Source organism: Nycticebus coucang, chromosome 14 (genome assembly GCF_027406575.1).
Source record: "Nycticebus coucang isolate mNycCou1 chromosome 14, mNycCou1.pri, whole genome shotgun sequence".
Taxonomy (NCBI): domain Eukaryota; kingdom Metazoa; phylum Chordata; class Mammalia; order Primates; family Lorisidae; genus Nycticebus; species Nycticebus coucang.
The window spans coordinates 70,125,468-70,144,235 of NC_069793.1; the positions used below are offsets into that span (position 1 = coordinate 70,125,468).

Here is an 18,768-nt window from a genome sequence, read left to right on the forward strand (position 1 = left end):
TGAATGATAAAATACACCTATAGTCCAGAAAGAAGGAGGGCAGCAGAGGGAGAGTGGAGGGAAGGGGAAGAAGAGGTAGGGTATTTGATGGGACCCAACCTATTGTGCGTAATGTAATTGTACATTTCAAAACTACTAAGAGTATGTAGTAAGTAAGTGAGATGATGTTTATTTTAATCAGTCTGATTTAAGCATTCCACATGGTATATCAAATCAGCACATTGTACCACATAATTGTACACAGTAATGATTTAATTTAAAAAACTGTATTCCCCCAAAATAAAAATAAAATAAAATAAAAAATAAAAAAGTCTGTATTTCCCAAAGCAATCTACAGATTCAGTGCAATGCCCATTAAAATACCAATATCATACTTTCAAGATTTGGAAAAGATAATTCTTCATTTTGTATTTAACCAGAAAATAAAACCATAAAGCCAGGCAATTCTTAGTAACAAAAACAAAGCCAGGGGCATCACCCTATCAGACTATAGGCTATACTACAAGGCCATAGTGATCAAAACAGCATGGTATTAGCACAAAAATAGTGACATTGACATTTGGAATCGAATAGAAAACCATCGGATGAAACTAACCTCTTACAGCCACCTGATCTTTGGTAAACCAAATAAGAACATACACTGGGGAAAAGAATCCCTATTCAATAAATGGTGCTGGGAGAACTGGACCCACACTTTTCACAACTTACAAAAATTGATTCAAGGTGGATAAAAGATTTAAATCTAAGGCATGAAACAATAAAAATCCTTGAAGAAAGTGTGGTGAAAACACTTGAAGATAATAGGGGAAAGATTTTATGAAAAAGACTTCTGTGGCAATTGCAACAACTAAAACAAATAGGACTTAATTAAACTGAATAGCTTCTGTACAGCTAAGGAGATAACAACCAAAGCAAACAGACAACCTGCAGAATGGGAAAAGATACTGGTATATTATGAATCAGACAAAAGCTTGATAACTAGGACCTACATAGAACTCAAATCAATCAACAAAAAAGCCTGAATAATCCCATACAGTAGGCAAGAGACATGAATAGAACCTTCTCTAAAGGAGACAGACGAATGGCTAACAAACATGAAAAAATACTCATCACCCCTAATATCAGAGAAATGCAAATCAAAATCTAACCCCAGTGAGAATGGCCCACATCACAAAGTCTCAAAGCTGCAGATGCTGGCATGGATGTGGAGAGAAGGGAACACTTGTACACTGCTGGTGGGACTGCATACTTTTTGGAAGGAAGTGTGGAGAATCCTCAAATAACTCAAATTAGACCTTCCATTTGATGCTATAATCCCATACTGAGCATTTACCCAGAAGAAAAAAAATCATTTTATCATAAGGACATTTATACTAAACTGTTTATCACAGCTCAATTTACAATTGCCAAAATGTGGAAACAGCCAAAATGCCCACTAACCAGGGAATGGATTAACAAGCTGTGGTATATGTATACCATGGAATACTGTTCAGCAATCAAAAAGATGGAGACTTTACATTTTATATTAACCTGGATGGAGGTGGAACACTTCTTAAGTAAAGCATCACAAGAATGGAGAAGCAATAATCCAGTGTACTCAATTCTAATATAAAGGCAGTAGATGAACTAACACATGGGGCGGGGGTAGGGGAATGAAGGAGCTGGGAGAGGGAAGGAGAGAGGGGGATGGGGGTCAACAGTGTATGCGCTCTTGGGGATAGGACACAATTATAAGAGAGACTTTAGCAAATTCAATCAGTGTAATCTAATTCTTTGTACCCTAAATGAATCCCAAACAATTAAAAAAACACAAAAGCTCTTTTTTGATACCCTAAATGGCTTTTCATTAATATAGGAATACCGTCCAAAGAACTTAAGACAGTTCTCCAAAGCTTATGCTCTTGATCACCACACTGTATTGCCACTCAAAGATCAGAAAGTGTATTTTGTTTCTATTGTGAATGGTAACTTCACTTGGAAAGCTACAGTCTGCATGCCCTGGAAATTGTAGTTGGCATTGTTTTGGCAACCCCAGCAACGCTAAAGCTCTATTCAAGCTGAATATGTACATTTAAAAATAATGTATACAAAGCCATGGATGTCTTTAATGCTTTGTGGAGACATAGCCTTCTCCTTTTATTATTTATTCTTAGTCCTTTGTTATGAGTCAAAGGTAAACCATGATGTGATTTAGAATTTAAAATTCTTGGAATTTTAATTTTCTGTCATGGAAAATAAGCTTACAAAGTTCCAAAATCTAATGACACCATATATATATGTGATTTTTTTTCATAGCTTGGGTTAGGGGCTAGAAAATACAATTTATTGATACCTATTGCATGCTAAGTAATCTTCACAGCAACCTTTCATGATAAATATTATTATCCTTTTTAAATCTGCTGGAGGCAACTGAGTCCCAAACAGATTTAAGAAGCTTTCTAAAGTTAAGTAGTAAGTGATAAATGCGGGACTCTAGTTCTGATCCCACACTATTTTTAGTGTGATCAGATGAGTCAAAATTAATGTGTATCAGAGCATATCTGTGTTCTATTGTAATTTTGAAAAACTCTGGCTGGTAACTTGCCAAAATATTTGAATCAAGAGGTTCCAAATGAGTAAAATTCTACTATACGCTTGAGAGACTCTTAAATCTATAGTAAAGTATTATGTTGTTTTGCGGGCCCCATGCTGGATTAGAACCCACCAGCTCAGGTGTATGTGGCTGGTGCTTTAGCTGCTAGAGCCACAGGCGCCGAGCCTATAGTAAAGTATTATGAATATGAACATTTAATTAGAAGATGCAGAAGCTTCTTGACCTCCTTGTTCCAATTCCATTTCTATTTTGATTGTATCAGTCTTCACTTTGGACATGACCATATGGGGAAACTTGTCCCTGTTACTTGTGGGATGCCATAGATAATTTCTGCATTTATAAATTTTATATTAACTTTGATGCCAAAAACAAGAAAACAAATGAAACTTTTCAAGTGAGTATCATGGTGAAATGTTAGCTAAAAGAGTAACCTGTTTTAATTAAAATGTTTTATTCTCCGTGTGACTGAATCAGTTTGCGTGCAAGAAAAAGAAAACAAAAATCCTTAGTTTTCTTTTTTAAATTATCTCCCAAATTTCTAATTTATATAAATTAAGGACTAATAAATGTTATTTTGTTTTCATACATTTGACATTTGTTCTTTTGATGTAAGTAGCTTCTCCACTCTTGATTTTCTATTTGTGGTGATTTGAATAAGTTTAATATATACCTCCTGGTAAATTGTTGTGTGTCAGTAGTGAAAGCTGCTTTAATGTGCTAAATTTCACCTATTCTCCAGCCAGACACGCTTCTTTCAATTCAACTATTTTCTCTTTAAATGAGATAACCTATTTCAAAATCTGTATTCCTTAAGAGGTTGTTCTTAATCTAAATTCTTCTACCTTGCTAGTTTCATGTTCCACACTTCTTCCACATGTACCCCATATCATAGCTGTATTAAACTACTTGCTGTTTTCAGTACTTTATATGTATTTTTACATTTCTGCCTTTAACCTCGTTTGTCTGGTAAGTACCGTTCATCTATCAATCAGGACTCTACTTCCTCCAGAAAGCCTTCCTTTAAACCTTCCCTGTCTCCTATTAGGATCAGATGACCCTTTTCTATTCTCCCACAGAAAACAATGCTTATCTTTATATAGCATTTAGTGAACCTTATTATCGTATATCTAATATGTCTCAGAAGTCAAAAGAGAAACTAGTAAAATAGGGGCCGGATCACATAGGTCCTTATAGGAGTGGGTAAACAGTCTACTCTATACTTTATTCTAAGAGTAATGGAGGATTTTTAAACAGGTGAGTGACATGATCTTACTTATATCTTTAAAAGATAACTATGGCGGTGGTGCCTGTAGCTAAGTGGGTAGGGTTCCAGCCACATGCACCAGGGCTGGTGGGTTTGAACCCAGCCCAGGCCTGCTAAAACAACAATGACAATGACAAAACAACAAAAATAGCCAGGTGTTATGGCGGGTGCCTGTAGTCCTAGCTACTTGAGAGGCTGAGGCAAGAGAATTGCTTAAGCCCAAGAGTTTGAGGTTGCTGTGTGCTGTGACGCCATGGCACTCTACCGAGGGCGACATAATAAGACTCTGTCTAAAAAAAAAAAAAAAACTATCACACATAGAAGCTCACGACTATAATCCCAGCTCTCCAGGAGGCCAAGGCAAGTAGATTGTTTGAGCTCAGGAGTTTGAGACCAGCCTGAGCAAGAATGAGACCCCAACTTTACTAAAAATAGGAAAACTATCTGAGCATCGTGGTGGTTGCCTGTAGTCTCAACTACTTGGAAGGCTGAGGCAAGAGGATTGCTTGAGCCCAACAGTTTCAGGTTACTGTGAGCTATGATGATGTCATGGCACTCTGTCCTGGTGGCAGATTCTATCTCAAAAAAAGTAATAATAACTATGGCAGCTCCATAGAGAATAGATTGATAGAACACAGTAATCAATTAATAGAGGCTCTTACAGTGATCCAAGTGAGAGATGATAGTGGTTTAACTAAAATGGCACCTGTGGAGACGGGAGAGAGTGAATGACTCAGGATATATTTTGGAGATAATGCCTATAAGACTCATTTATGCATTAAATGTGGAGGTTCGAAGAAAGGATGTTTATTATTTATTTTATTTTGAGACAGAGTCTCACTCTGTTGCTCAGGCTAGAGTCCTGTGGTGACAGTCTATAGTACAGCAACCTCAAACTCTTGGGTTCAGGTGATCCTCCTGCCTCAGCCTCCCGAGTAGCTAGACTTACAGGCACCCAACCACAATGCCTAGCTATTTTTTTTTCTTTTCTTCTCTTTTTTCTTTCTTTCTTTCTTTTCTTTTTTTTTTTTTTGTTAGTAGAGACAGAGTCTCTTCTTGCTCAGGCCAGTCTTGAACTCCTGAGCTCAAAGAATCTGCCTGCCTTACCCTCCCAGAGTGCTAATACTATTGGCCTGAGCCACCATACCTGGCCTGGAAGGAATTTTAAAGATAATGCTCAGATTTCTAGTTTGAATAAGTGTGTCAGTAGGGGTTTCATTAACTGAGATGAAAAAGACTAAGAAAGAGATTTGGAGGAAAGATCTGGCATTCTGCTTTGAATATGTTGAGTTTGAAATGCCTGTGAGACAGTAAACAAGCCACAAAACCATTTAGATATGTGAGACTGGAATTCAAAGGTGAGGTTTAGGTATCACTGTTCTAAAGCTGGTATGTTCTAAAGCTGGTATTTAAAGTCCTAGAAATTGATGAGATCACCAAAGGAGTGAATGTAGACAAAGAGCACAAATTTATCACCCAAAGGCAGAATCTGGAATGCATACATGTTTTAATTGGCCCATATTTAAAATTATTAAATGTTTTTATTTAGTTTCCCATATTTAAAAATTAGAATTTACATAAAAATCCAGATCCCTGCCCTCTCTTGAGTAATTAGAAAATACAACAACACTGAGCCTGTATCTGTGCACAGTTTAACAATCAGCCTGAGCTATTCACTATTCTTTCCAGTTTTCTCTTTAGTATGGTCTTTTCCAATTCAGCATAATCTCTACGCTGCTGTTTCTTTTCTTTCACTTAGCACTTTGCTCCTATGTCTCTCTAGGCTTTTGAATTTACAGCCCCTGATTAAAGACTATTTCTATTATTAAAAATAAAAGGTTCCCATTGAATTTAAGCCACTGAAAAAAGAAAAATAAAATAGTAGGAGTCAGCAAAGGAACCTATGAAGAAGCAACTAATATAGGAAAACCAGGAGAATCGAGTATTACAGAAAAGTATAGAGGTGTTTTATTAAATTCTACTAAGAAATTGTATAGGATGAAGACAAAATAGCTATTTAAATGGTGCAAATAGGTTTGAGTGGTAGACAAGAAGGAGAGGTGAGGAAATGGAGGCTTTTTTTTTTTTTTTTTTTAGAACTAAGGAAAGTGAAGAGGTATGGGTAAATGGGGCAGGAGAATGGGTTTGGGAGATATTAGAAAATATGTGAACAACCCATTAGAGAAGTAGAAATTGATGATATGGGAGGGAAAGGCGACAATAAAGTGAAGATCTTAGAGGGCAGGTGGTTTCCTATGTAGAAGTATGTTTCAGGGAAGGAAGGAAAGCATTGGTCCTGTGTTCTTAGCAACACAGATTACTCACAAAAGGGAGAATCAGCTGTGTTCACACCAAACCAGAGAATTATTTTAGACTCAATATAGATTTAATTAGAATAACTATAGACTGTTTGAAATTTATAAAAAACTAATGGCAGTTTTCATAAAGAGCACATTTTAGTTGTAATAGTAATATTATTCTCATAATATTGAAAGAAATAAAATTAATTATTAATATTAGTAATATTATTCTCATAATATTGAAAGAAATAAAAAACATTATTTTACGTATTACATGTAATCTAACTTCACATGTAGTCAGGCTCAGGTATATTAAATAGATTTAGGATTGCCTATGGAGCAGAACTGGGATTTGAACCCAAGTTATTGAGTTCCAGTCGTACACACTTCCTAATATACCATAACTCTACCTCACTGTCTGAAGTCTAAGTGAATAAATAATCAGGTATCTTTTTTTTTTAAATAATCAGGTATGTTAATCTTAAGGGGACCTTAGTTTATTTTTTTGGTCCGGTTTTGAAGAACATCATGGCTGGGAGAAATTTTTTTTTTTTTTTTAGAGACAGTCTCTCTTTGTCGCCCTGGGTAGAGTGCTGTGGCATTATAGCTCACAGCACCCTCCAGCTCTTGGGCTTAGGCAATTCTCTTGCCTCAGCCTCCTGAGTAGCTGGCACTACAGGCACCCACCACAATGCCCAGCTATTTTTTGTTGCAGTTTGGCAACCCTCCGTATATGGGGCCAGCACCCTACTCACTGAGCCACAGGCATCACCCTGGGAGAATGTGTTTTAAATGTGTTACATCAGCTTGTAGTTCAGAATTTTAAAAGGGACGGGGAGAAAATTCCAAAGATGATTTGGAGATTTTCTCTTGCTAGCCTTCTTATTACTCCAGAAATTAGGTTCTATTGAGAGAAAAGATAATATTGAATATATTCCTAACTTTTCCTGCATTTAATAACAAGATCTGAAATATAACACCTTGCTCTCATTTTTCTTCCCATCTAATAAAAATGTGTTTGATTTTAAATATGTGCCTAATATTTGAACTTCTGGCTTTTAAATTGTTTTATTTGGTGCCTGTAATTTTGTCTTGATTCATATTCTTACCACAAAATGATTCTATCTTAAGTTTTGAATCACCCCTGACTTGTTAAAGCTTATACACTGTCCCCTTATGACAGTGTCTAGTTAAAAATAAATAGTGTCAGAAGCATGTGCCGGAGGGCGGCGTGGCCAGGGCGGCACGCAGCAAGTCCCTGCTGGCAGTTCACTGGTTCTGGCTCAAACCCTCTTGTGCCAGCCATCCACCTGCAACTTGGCATCTGCATCCTGCATCTGGCACTGTGGGAGAGGACCTGGAGGAGCCATGAACTGCCAGCCCTTGCTGCTGGGGCTGTTCTTGGAGTGCCTAGAAGCCAAAAAACATTGCTGGTACTTTGAGGGACTCTATTCAACACATCGTATGTGCCACTCCTACGAGATCTGCTGTGGCTCCTGATGACTGCATGTGTCCCCCTCCGTACCAAAGCCGTGGTACTTTGCGTTCCTCCTGATGATGGGGCTTGCTATTCTGCTGCAGAGCTGGCTTCTTCCAGAGGTGCCTGCCTACCCCGCCCTCTCGCCCTTCCGGTGATCAAGAAGGCCCTCTTCAATGTGTTGTGATGAAACTTCTTGAGTTTCACAATATCAGTGTTTATCTTTTTATTTGCCTTTTCATTCTAGTATTTTAATGTGCCTGGAGAGTGTTTGAGTTAACCACCCAGGAGAGAAGAAGTGACCAAAAATGCTTCCTGAACTCTCCTTTGATAACTTGAGAAATGTGGAGATGTGGCTGAGTTTCCCCCTTCTGGTTCACATTAGAGAACTGATTCAGGCACCTGTTTATTTCTCCCCTCTTCCCTTTGCAGATCACCTCCTATCCTTGTTTCTTATGAAATACTGAATCATTGGGAGGTTGGGGGGGGGAAGCAACCAATCAGCAAATAATTAATACGTGTTCCCTGTATGCTTGGCACTATGCTGAATTCTAGAGGTTCTTTAATGAACTGCAGAGATTTGGACTGTGCCTTTTTGAGCCTTAGACTCTAAGAGCAATCTTTGGCTTTTGATGTGTAGCATCAAAATACAGCTCCTTAAAGTACAAGAACCACAGCAACTACTGAATCAGAAGTTTCTAACTGTTCTAGCATTTATAAAGCTGGATAGGCAAAACAGTGTGCTCCAAAAATAACTACCAGCCTAGTCAAACATTAATTCTTGGATGCCTTGTATGGTGGGCTTAATTAGAAAGGAAGCAGAATAAGATTGAATTTGGGATATATACTGAAGTACTACAAGTTGCAGTGGAAGATATTAGTGGAGCCAAATTATGAAGTTCTGTGTATGCCTCGCAAGGAGTTAATTCATTAATAAGCTAGCAGTCACTTGGTAAGATAGTCACACTCCAAAGGGTAAGAAAAATTATCTACTGGGAAGCAGGAAGAAAACTCTTCAACTTCATTTGTATATGGTTACTTCTTTGCCTCATTTTAAAAAATTTATTTTATGTGTTTAAAAATATATATATAGAGAGAGAGTATATTAGCACCACAGCAAGTGTGCAATTTACAAATAAACATGGAATTGCTTTAAAATATTTTTGCTATCAAAGTTGAGAGACTTCTCCTTTGAACATCTTACCTTGTAACCAGAGGGATTTTTTTAATGTAAAACTGATCACGTCAGTCCCTATGTGTGTGTGTATGTGTGTGTGTATTTGTGTACAACTTTCTCAACAACTTTACTTTGTCCTTAGGATTAAGGTACAAATCTGAATCAGTTTTAAACATGGCTTTAAAAGCTCATCTTAATTTAACGCCTATAAACCATGCATGCCAATCTTTTTTTTTTTTTTTTTTTTTTTTTTTTGAAACAGTCTCAAGCTGTCACCCTGGGTAGAGTGCTGTGGCATCACAGCTCACAGCAACCTCAAACTCTTGGGCTTAAGTGATTCTCTTGCCTCAGCCTCCCAAGTAGGTGGGACCACAGGTGCCTGCCACAATGCCCAGCTATTTTTTGTTGTTGTTGTTGCAGTTGTTATTGTTGTTTTAGCTGGCCTGGGCTGGGTTTGAATGCCAGCCTCAGTGTATGTGTCTGGCGCCCTACCCACTGAACTACAGGCACTGCCATGCATGCCAATCTTATCACTGAATTCCCTACTCCAAATTGTTCATGACTTACACCAACTTCTTTTATTATATTTCTTTGAATACATTAACCCCTGTCTTTACTCTAGATGATCCTTCTAAAAGGAATTATCTCATTTTTTAAAAAGCTCTTTGATCTAGTTAACTCTAATTTATTCTTCAGGCCCTAGCTTAAGTATTACTTCCCCAAAGAGCTCTCTTTTGACCTCCTATATGTGGTGTTAACTACTCTTTGCATAGATTCCCATAGCTCTGAAACGTTCCTTTTTGTATTTTTAATGGTTATTTAAAGTTCTAAGACAGAAGCCATACTTCTCTTCTTCACTCCTTTATCCTAAGGGAAATGCAGCCTTTCCTCCATTTGTGCAGTGGAGAGAAAGAAAGCAAGCTTAGGTCTCTTCCTTTTATAAGGACACTAGTCACCCCCTATAACCTCATCTAAACCTAATTATCTCCCAAAGCTCTCACCTCTAATTACTATGGCATTGGGGGTTAGAGCTTTAACATATTGAATGAAGGGGAGGAAGAAAAATATTTAGTACATATAATGTCCATCTGTGAATGAACCTAGAAAATATGCTAAGAGAAAGAAGCCAGACACAAAAGACTACATATTGTATGATTCCACTTACATGAAATGTTTAGAATAGGCAAATCTATGGAGACAGGTAGATTAGTGATTGTGTAGGGCTGGAGATATTGAGGCAAAGTGGAAAGTGACTGCTAATGAATGGGTGTGACCTTTCTTTTGGAGGTGATAAAAAATGTTCTAAAATTAGATTGATGTTTGCATAACTCTGAATAAACTAAAAACAAGTGAATTGTATCCCTTAAATGAATTTTATGATGTGCTAATTATATCTCTATAAAACTAGAAAACAAACTTTGGCAAAAATTGGGGTTTGCTTTTTAGGGGCAAAACATAAAATATTGTATGAAAAATGTGATGCTGTTCTATTATGACTCTTTGCATTCTAAAATGTATAGAAAGGTCAGTTGCAGCAGAGTGATTTTTAAAAGAAAGGAAAATAACATAGAAAATGGAGGAATAAACCTAATGCTACCTCTTCCTGAAAGAAATTTGAAACCTCAGAGTAGCCATCAGAATAGATTTTCCATAAGAATACATTTTAATGTGCTGTGCAGATTGGCGAAAGGAAATAAATTGTAGTGATCTCTAAAAAGTCCGACTTTTAATGGATCTGTAAGCAAAAAGTCCAAAGGGAAAAAAAAAAGACTTTAAATCCTATATAATTTAACAGTAATAAGAAAACATTTTGATAAAAATAGTCCTGTGTAAGGTGTGATGAAATAGCCATTCAACCTTTCAGGATTAATAGTCATCCCCTGATCCCATGTCATGTTTGTTTATTTACTTAATAGTACATTGTATGATTTAAAATAACCTATATGGTTTTCCCCCTTTTGTTAAGTAAGTTATCCACCTTTGCACCTTTGAACTTCTCCTTTGGAAAAAAGACATGAACCATCCTATTTCCTTATTTCCCTAGTGAAACAAAAGCAATAATGATTTGATTAATATTTCCCCCATCTAATTTTGAGGAGTAAAAATAGTGTAATAACAATATATATAGTGATTTTTTTTAAGGCAAGACTAACAAAATAGTTTGGAATTTTTTCTCGGGTCACTTCATACAAATTATATGGCAATACCCCTACTTACTATGTTTGTTGGACTAACTCCCATACATTCTTAAGTTTAACTTCTACCATCATTCTTGCTTTATAAGTATCCCTTCTTTGTGCTCCAGTGATGCTCTATGTATATCTCCATGCATCCTCCCTCTGTTTATTTGCCTTTCTCCTCCATGAGGTTATAGTCATTAGGGCAAATGACTGGATCTTATCTTTACACTTCAGCATCTATAACTGAATTTGTCAAGTAGGAGGTGCTCAGAAAATGCTGACTTGAACTTAATCAGAGAAGAAGCCCTATTATTAAATGTTATGGGACTGATATTTGGTTAGGTTTTTTTTTTAATTGAAGCACAGAATTATTGAAATATGTATATACATACATACACACATACCTTGAAAATTATTTTTATTAAAACACATAGTTTTAACTATGTGTCTGGGCATGGCAGCTGAAGCCTATAATCCTAGCACTCAGGAAAGCTGAGGTGGGAGGATCACTTTGAGATCCAGAGTTTGAGACCAGCCTGAGCAAAAGTGAGACCCCCTAGAAAAATTATCCAGGTATAGTGACACATGCCTGTAGTCTCAGTTACTCAGAAGGCTGAAGCTTGAGTCTAGGAGTATCAAGGTTGCTGTGAGTTATGATCATACCATTGCACTCTAGTTTGGGCAACAGAATGAGGCTCTGTCTCAAACAAAAAAATTAAATTAAAAATGCATATAATCTTTGATAATTATTTGATATAGGACATGGGCTTTGACTATGAAACCTAATTTTAGTTCTACTTAGTCTTTCTTGAACTAAAAATCAAACTTTTTTTAAAATCCTAAGATGAAGCCATTTATTTAAAAAGGAGAGATTTGGGGAAAATTTGAAACATGAACACAGAATCTTTTTAGACTTTCACTATTTTTCCCAATTTTTAAAAGATATCTTAACCACACCTGAATCAATAGCAATTTTTATTAGCAGCTCACCTTTTATTGAGTCTATTTTAAGCATTTTAAATAGATTTTGGAGAAACAGCAACTCTCTTTTGGCAGTCATATCTCTGATAAGTAAATACAAATGGCATTAACAATTTTGAGAACCAATATAACTGGGTGGCTCTTACCTAAGCATATAAATCAGTTATTTGGATTAGAAATGCAAGGGAATACTAAAGACTAGCTAACCAGCTATGAGCATTAATACATCCTGAGTATTAAATAATGTATTTTATGGACATAATGGAATATTATCTAGTAAGTCACTTAGTGGAGAGAATTTAAGAGAATTTATATTATACTTATTTTCTTCTGTTCCTAATTTTTATTAATTATAGCACTTATTCAGAGTCAGATGTATCTTGCTGCAAGATTTAATAAGCTTTGTTTTTCTTAAAACTCAGTGCTTTGAAATGTCTTATTGTCTTTTCAAGTCACTCTGGCCACCCCAAGATTTCATGCTAATTTTTTTTTATTTATTTTAATTTCAGTGGTAGGAATGGGATCCTGGTGCTTCCACATGACTCTGAAATATGAAATGCAGGTGAGTTAATGACAAAATTGACAAAATGCTTATTTCTCTTAATTCAAAGATATTTCAAATTTGAGAAGAACATATATTTGAAGGATGGTTAAAAGATGGGATTTATATTCTAATTCAAAGGATCCATACTAACTAAGTAACATAAAGAAGCAAACTAATGAGTTGCCCACAGAAAAAAATAAGTGAAAGCCATATGTAGATTTTTTACTACCTCTGTATAAGCATATACAATTTAACACTAGCATTAGAGAGTAGAGTCATGTGGAGACATCTACAAAGATATAATCATTTCACCAAAGCAATATATTCTTATTCTTAGGTGCCTACATTTTATGATGTCTCTAGTGTTCATTTGAATGGTCTATTGCCTCAAGCTAGCAAAGCTTTAGGGATTTTTATTTTCATGCTCTAAGGAGGCCCTTTACAAGGATTTTTAGTTTCTGCTCTAAGGAGGCCATTTATCTAGTTCTCAATCCTTTGACCTTTTGGTTCATAATCACTAACCCAGAAACTTCTAGAACAGCATTGTCGGTAGTAATAAAATGTGAGCTACATTTGTAGTTCAAAATTTTGTAGTAGCCACATGGAAAAAAGTAAAAAGATATGGGTGAAGTTAATTCAATAATATATTTTATTTAACCTAATATATCTAAAGCATCCGTCAATCTATAATCAACATAAAAATATACTTATAAAGTATTTTGATTTTTTTTTTTTTGAGACAAAGTCTTTGTAACCCTCAGTAAAGTGCTGTGGTGTCATAGCTCATAGCAACCTCAAACTCTTGGGCTCAAAGCAATTCTCTCGCCTCTGCCTCCTTGGTAGCAGGGACTATAGGTACTCGCCACAATGCTAGGCTATTTATAGGGACAGGGTTTTGTTCTTGCTTAGGCTGGTCTCAAACTCCTATGCTCAGGCAATCCACTGCCTTGTCCTCCCAGGGTGCTAGGATTACAGGTGTAAGCCACCATGCCCCAGCCTATTTCACATTCTTAAATAGGGTATATATGTTACACCTGCAATATATTTCCGTTCAGATTAGGCTTATTTCAGGTGCTCTCTAGCCCTACTGGAGTGGCCCAGTGTGATGATCAAAGCATGAGTATGGCTTACAGGATATCAACATGGGGTGGTGGTTCTTTAGCACAGCACACTGGACCTGAGTCAGGTGATGACAGAGTTCACAGGGGGATAGTCCAGTGTAAGGTGTCAGAGCCTATTTAGGAGTGAGGTGGGTGCTTATACATCAGGGCAGCCTAGGACAAAGTATCGGAGACCAGGGTGAAAAGGGTACTCATGCAGAGGGGCAGCTCAGTTGAGAATAATGAGGGTGTTCACACAAGTAGAGGAGGTCATTTGGCACATAGTTGGAATTTGAGTGGGATGGTGAGGGTGCCATGTAGTGGGAACAGTTTTGTGCTGGGCTTTGGTACCCTGGGAGGGTAAGGGTAACTTATACATGGCAGGGTGGCCCAGCACAGGATATGGGAGCGTGGGCAGAGTGCAAAGGCCATCTAAATGGGGGTCCAGCAGCAACCAAACACAGACAGTTGAAGTGAGGAGGGCATTGCTTGGGAGGAGAGGTAGCAATGATGAAATACTTGTTAAATAGAGGGAAATCATTCAAATAAATAAATTTATTAAGCATAATGGAAGCTAGGTTTCTCACTGTTAGAGAACAGAGTAGCAAACATAGAAAAGATGAAAACGAGAATGACCTCTGTGGTAATGAATAGAAACTGGAGATATCAGTGCAAACTCATGATTTCAATACATACCTATATATTGAAATGATATAAAAGTATATGTGATACATATAGGTATATTTATGTGTACATACTTACATATTTTTATACACAAACACACATATATATTCTCAAGCTTTGTCCATGAGAGGATCTAAGGGAGGGGCCTCCAAAGCCAAAGAGCACACTTATTGAGATCATATTTTCTTAAAATTATTCTCCTTTAAAAGAGGGCTGGCCAGGTGCAGTGGCTTACACCTGTAATCCAGCACTCTGGGAGGCCGAGGTGGGTGGATAGCTTGAGCTCTTGAGTTTGAGACTAGCCTGAGTAAAATCAAGACCCCATCTCTACTAAAAACAGAAAAACTGAAGCAAGAGAATCACTTGAGCCCAAGAGTTAGAGGTGAGCTATGATGCCACGGCACTCTACCCAGGGCAACAGCTTGAGATGCTGTCTCAAAAAAAAATAAATAAACATTAAAATTAAAAAATATATAAAAGGAACCAGGGCTGATTCAAGAGCTGGGACAGAAAAAAAGAACCACATGAGCCTGGAACATCTTTTCTATGCCAGAAAGTATAGAAATGCTCAAGGAATGATAGGGATATATCAAAAAGACACTGAGCCAGGTGCAGTGGCTCACACCTGTAATCCTAACACCTTAGGAGACTGAGGTAGGAGAATCATATAAGGCCAAGAATTTGAGACCAACATAGCAAGACACAAGAAGTCTTAAACTTACTTAGTGTTTTCTTTGTATTTTTCAGCTTTTTCCACATGTTGTTTACATAATGTTTGAGATTATGAAAACAAATGCTAGTAAAAACAACATGTTCATCTATTACTCATAAGTAAAAATAAATATATTTATCCTAGAAAATAAAACCAAAGACAAGTATTTGTTCACTTGTAACTTTGTTTATAATCCAAAAATAAAAATAGCTTAAATATTAGGTAATAAGGTAAGGTAATTTGGACTTACAATATAAATAAGAGATGTTTTGGTTATAAATACTACCTTTCTTTCTTCTTTGCTCCTTATCTCAGTGAATGAAACAACTTTATACTCCAAGTCAAAGTCAGGAACCTGTGATTCATTTTTGATTTCTCCTGCTTCCTCACCTCTATGACACTAAGACCTCTTGATTCAATTTGCATAATAACTCTTGAGTCTGTCTATGTCTAACTATCTCCATTGTCTCTACCTTAGTCCATCGTCTCCACCATTATCTCAAGGCTATATTTCTAAAACTGCTTCCTAAATGGTGTCCCTGCCTTCCATTTGTCACACTGGAACAGAACTACTTTTCCTACAAAGCTAATTGTTTTCATTCTTTTAAGCAGTGTTTGCACATGTATTGAGAATGAGATGTGTAAAATATAGTCCCCACTCTCTAATAGATGTTTCTTTTCTTTTTCTGGAGACAGAATCTGGCACTGTCACCCTGTGTAGAGTGTCATGGTGTCCTAGCTCAGAGCAACCTCAAACTCCTAGGCTCAAGCAGGCTCCTTACCTCAGCCTCTCAAGTAGCTGGGACTATAGGCAGCCCCCTCTTTAATATTTTGCATAGTTGGCTTGGTGTCTATGCTCAGTGTTTAGGGTGCCAGCCACAAAAGTGCCAAAGATGTTTAATATAAAGCCAGTAGGCCATGGTTCAGATATTTAAATAGATGAACCTTCTGGCTCTGATAAAATTTGTGGTAGATTTAGCAACAGATCGTAATTCTGTGCCAGTTTTTTTTTTAAATTATTTTATTTTGTTTATTTTGAGATAGAATTCTCTCTCTGTCACCTTGGTTAGAGTGCTGTGGTGGTCAGTCTAGCTCACAGCAAACTCAAATTCTTGGGCTCAAGAGATCCTCTTGCCTCAGCCTCCTGAGTAGTTAGGACTATAGGTGCCCACCATCATCCCCAGCTAATTTTTATGTTTTTAGTAGAGTCAGCCTTGCTTTTGCTCAGGCTGGTCTCAAACTATTGAGCTCAAGCAATCCATGCAGGTTGGCCTCCCAGAGTGCAAGAATTACAGATGTGAGCCACCGCACCTGGCCTATGCCAGATTTTGTAAAAATTTGTGAAGGTGATTCAAGCAAAATGTTCTGGAGGCAACATAATGTAGAGGTATGCTTCATAGTCAGTTCAGAATCTTTCTGTGCTACTTATTACCTCCATGATCTTGGACAAGTTACCTAAACTATCTAACCCTTGTGTTTTTATCTTGAAATGGGGATAATAATGGCACCTAGAACTGTGAAAGTGAAATGAAATAATGATTGTCAAGCATTTACTTAACCTTAAGAACTTACACAAATGATGTGGTTTTCGTTATTCTAATGATTTGTTAGAATACATCAGTCACATTGCAGAAGCACTCTGCCCACTTCCTAGAATGCCTTTCTCCACCACTCTGTTTCATTCCAGACATTCCCTTCTCTAGCTTCTATGTGTCCCTTTTGTTGGATTCTAACTACATTTCATTAGGTTTTTTATTCCTTTAACCTCTTAAGACTGTGAACTCCTTGAAGGGAGGGACTCTCTGTCTTGTATCCTTAGCTTATAACACATTGTTTGGCACATAGTAAACATTTTATTAAAGAATTAATTAATATCTAATTAATTATGTATCTAGTGATAAATAAACTATTGGATTGGTTTGAGGATTAGAAATAACTTATCTAGAACACCTAGCTTAGTGTTCTCATTACAGTTTAATATGTAATAGTGGTAATTACTGTTACTGTTATCATCAGTGCTAATAAGAATACATTTATTTTTTTAGAAACATAGGTTAATTGGATTAATGAAATTATTTCCCTGGCCATTGATATCTCTTTTTATGTATATTGGTGGACATTTTGTTAATTTAAGGTGCTGTAAGAAGGAGAAAATACAAAAGAATACTGACAGGACCCACAGACCAGTAAGTGGGTCCATATCTCATTCTTTTCAGGAGGTATGATATCATAGTTTGTGATATTGAATGATATAAAAAGCACGATTACAAGGCTGCCCTTCAGGAATAGTGAGTTTGTCTTCCTAGTTAGTTTATGCATTAGGACAGATCGATGATTACCAGGTTTGTTCAAAAACAATAGAGTAAATTAGATGATAAATGTAAAAGAATTAACAAAATAAATAAGAGATGAGAATCTTAATCATCCTGATGTTTTATTTTGATTTATAGAATAATTGCAGCTTTATAATATTCAAGCCTGCTATTGGTCTTTGTTTCTTATAGCTGCTGGATGAACTCCCAATGATTTACAGCTGTTGCATATTTGTCTACTGCATGTAAGTATTTCCATTTAAAATTCAATTGTTTGATATATTTTTAAATTCTTATTGCTTCTTAGTGAATTAATATAGTGAACTCAGATATATCACTAGGAGACTATAATCAAGTAGAAGGTTGTAAATTTTATGATAGCTTTATAGAGTATAATTTCTGAGAAGTAATAATGTTGATTGTTAATTTTTGTGATCTTGAAACCCTGGATCCAATTTAGTTAAAATTTTAATTTGGCTTAAATTGCATAATTTACCTTTCCATGGGTAAAGGATGTATACAAGTTTAGATAAAGATTTTATGTATTATACCATAGAAGTTTTTAGGTGAAGTTTCTCTATATTATTACATGAATAGTTCCTGAACAGCTTATCAGAAAAGTGAAGTGCCCTTCTAGTTATACAGTGATTATATCATTTTAACTCCCTTTTTGCTTTTGAAGTTATCTTTTAAATAGATACTTGTTCCCTTTAAATTCTTCTTATTCTAAATTAGAATAAATGCTGTTAAGAATATGCTTATTTTGATTGGTTATTTACAAACATGGAAGAAAACAATGAAACAAGTTACAAAAAATTACTAATCCAAAGTTCCCTTCCTGGGTCATATTCTGTTTTAGTTCATTATCAAGTTAATTTGCATTTCCTGAGTGTCAGAGAAAAACATCAAAATTGAGAGACAAAACTGATTATGGTAATAACATTAATCTATGCCATCTCTAATTCTCAACAATTATGCAGGATAGATTGGTACTATCCCTATTTTATAGACAAGGAAGTATAAAGCACAGGGAGATTTAGTAATTTATCTAAGGACATAAACAGAGCTTGATTTAAAAGCATGCCAGCCTAGATCATTGCCTAGATAAACAACCTCTAAGGGACGCTGAAATATTCCTGGAAATATATCATAATGGAGAAAATTACAATGGTCAGAATCCCTCTCAGGGAGAGACTATTTTGATAGGCTACCTTGGTATGTGTTGGAAATATAGAAGTAGAACCTTTCCTCATTGAGTGACAACAAATGATTCTTTAATGTGCCTTCTAAGGAGGGTGGATGAGCTAAGCTACAAGCTTTTTATTTTACTGAGTTAGGGTATGCAAGTTTGGGCTCAAACTAAATTACTGGGAGCCTTAGAGGAAGGCCTCCTTCACTCATCATCCTGAAGCATTCAGCCTCTCTAAATGTTGAACAAATATAT

General features: G+C 36.3%; 1 protein-coding gene across 1 annotated transcript in view; it reads left to right on the plus strand.

The window, feature by feature from the left end:
* The window catches only part of ACER3 (alkaline ceramidase 3), a 157,407-nt gene that overhangs the window by 85,915 nt on the left and 52,724 nt on the right, over nucleotides 1-18,768 (plus strand). The window contains exons 3-4 of the mRNA XM_053560471.1: nucleotides 12,482-12,534; nucleotides 17,517-17,569. Of these exons, the coding sequence (XP_053416446.1) occupies nucleotides 12,482-12,534; nucleotides 17,517-17,569 (106 nt within the window). The remainder of the gene's footprint in view (nucleotides 1-12,481; nucleotides 12,535-17,516; nucleotides 17,570-18,768) is intronic.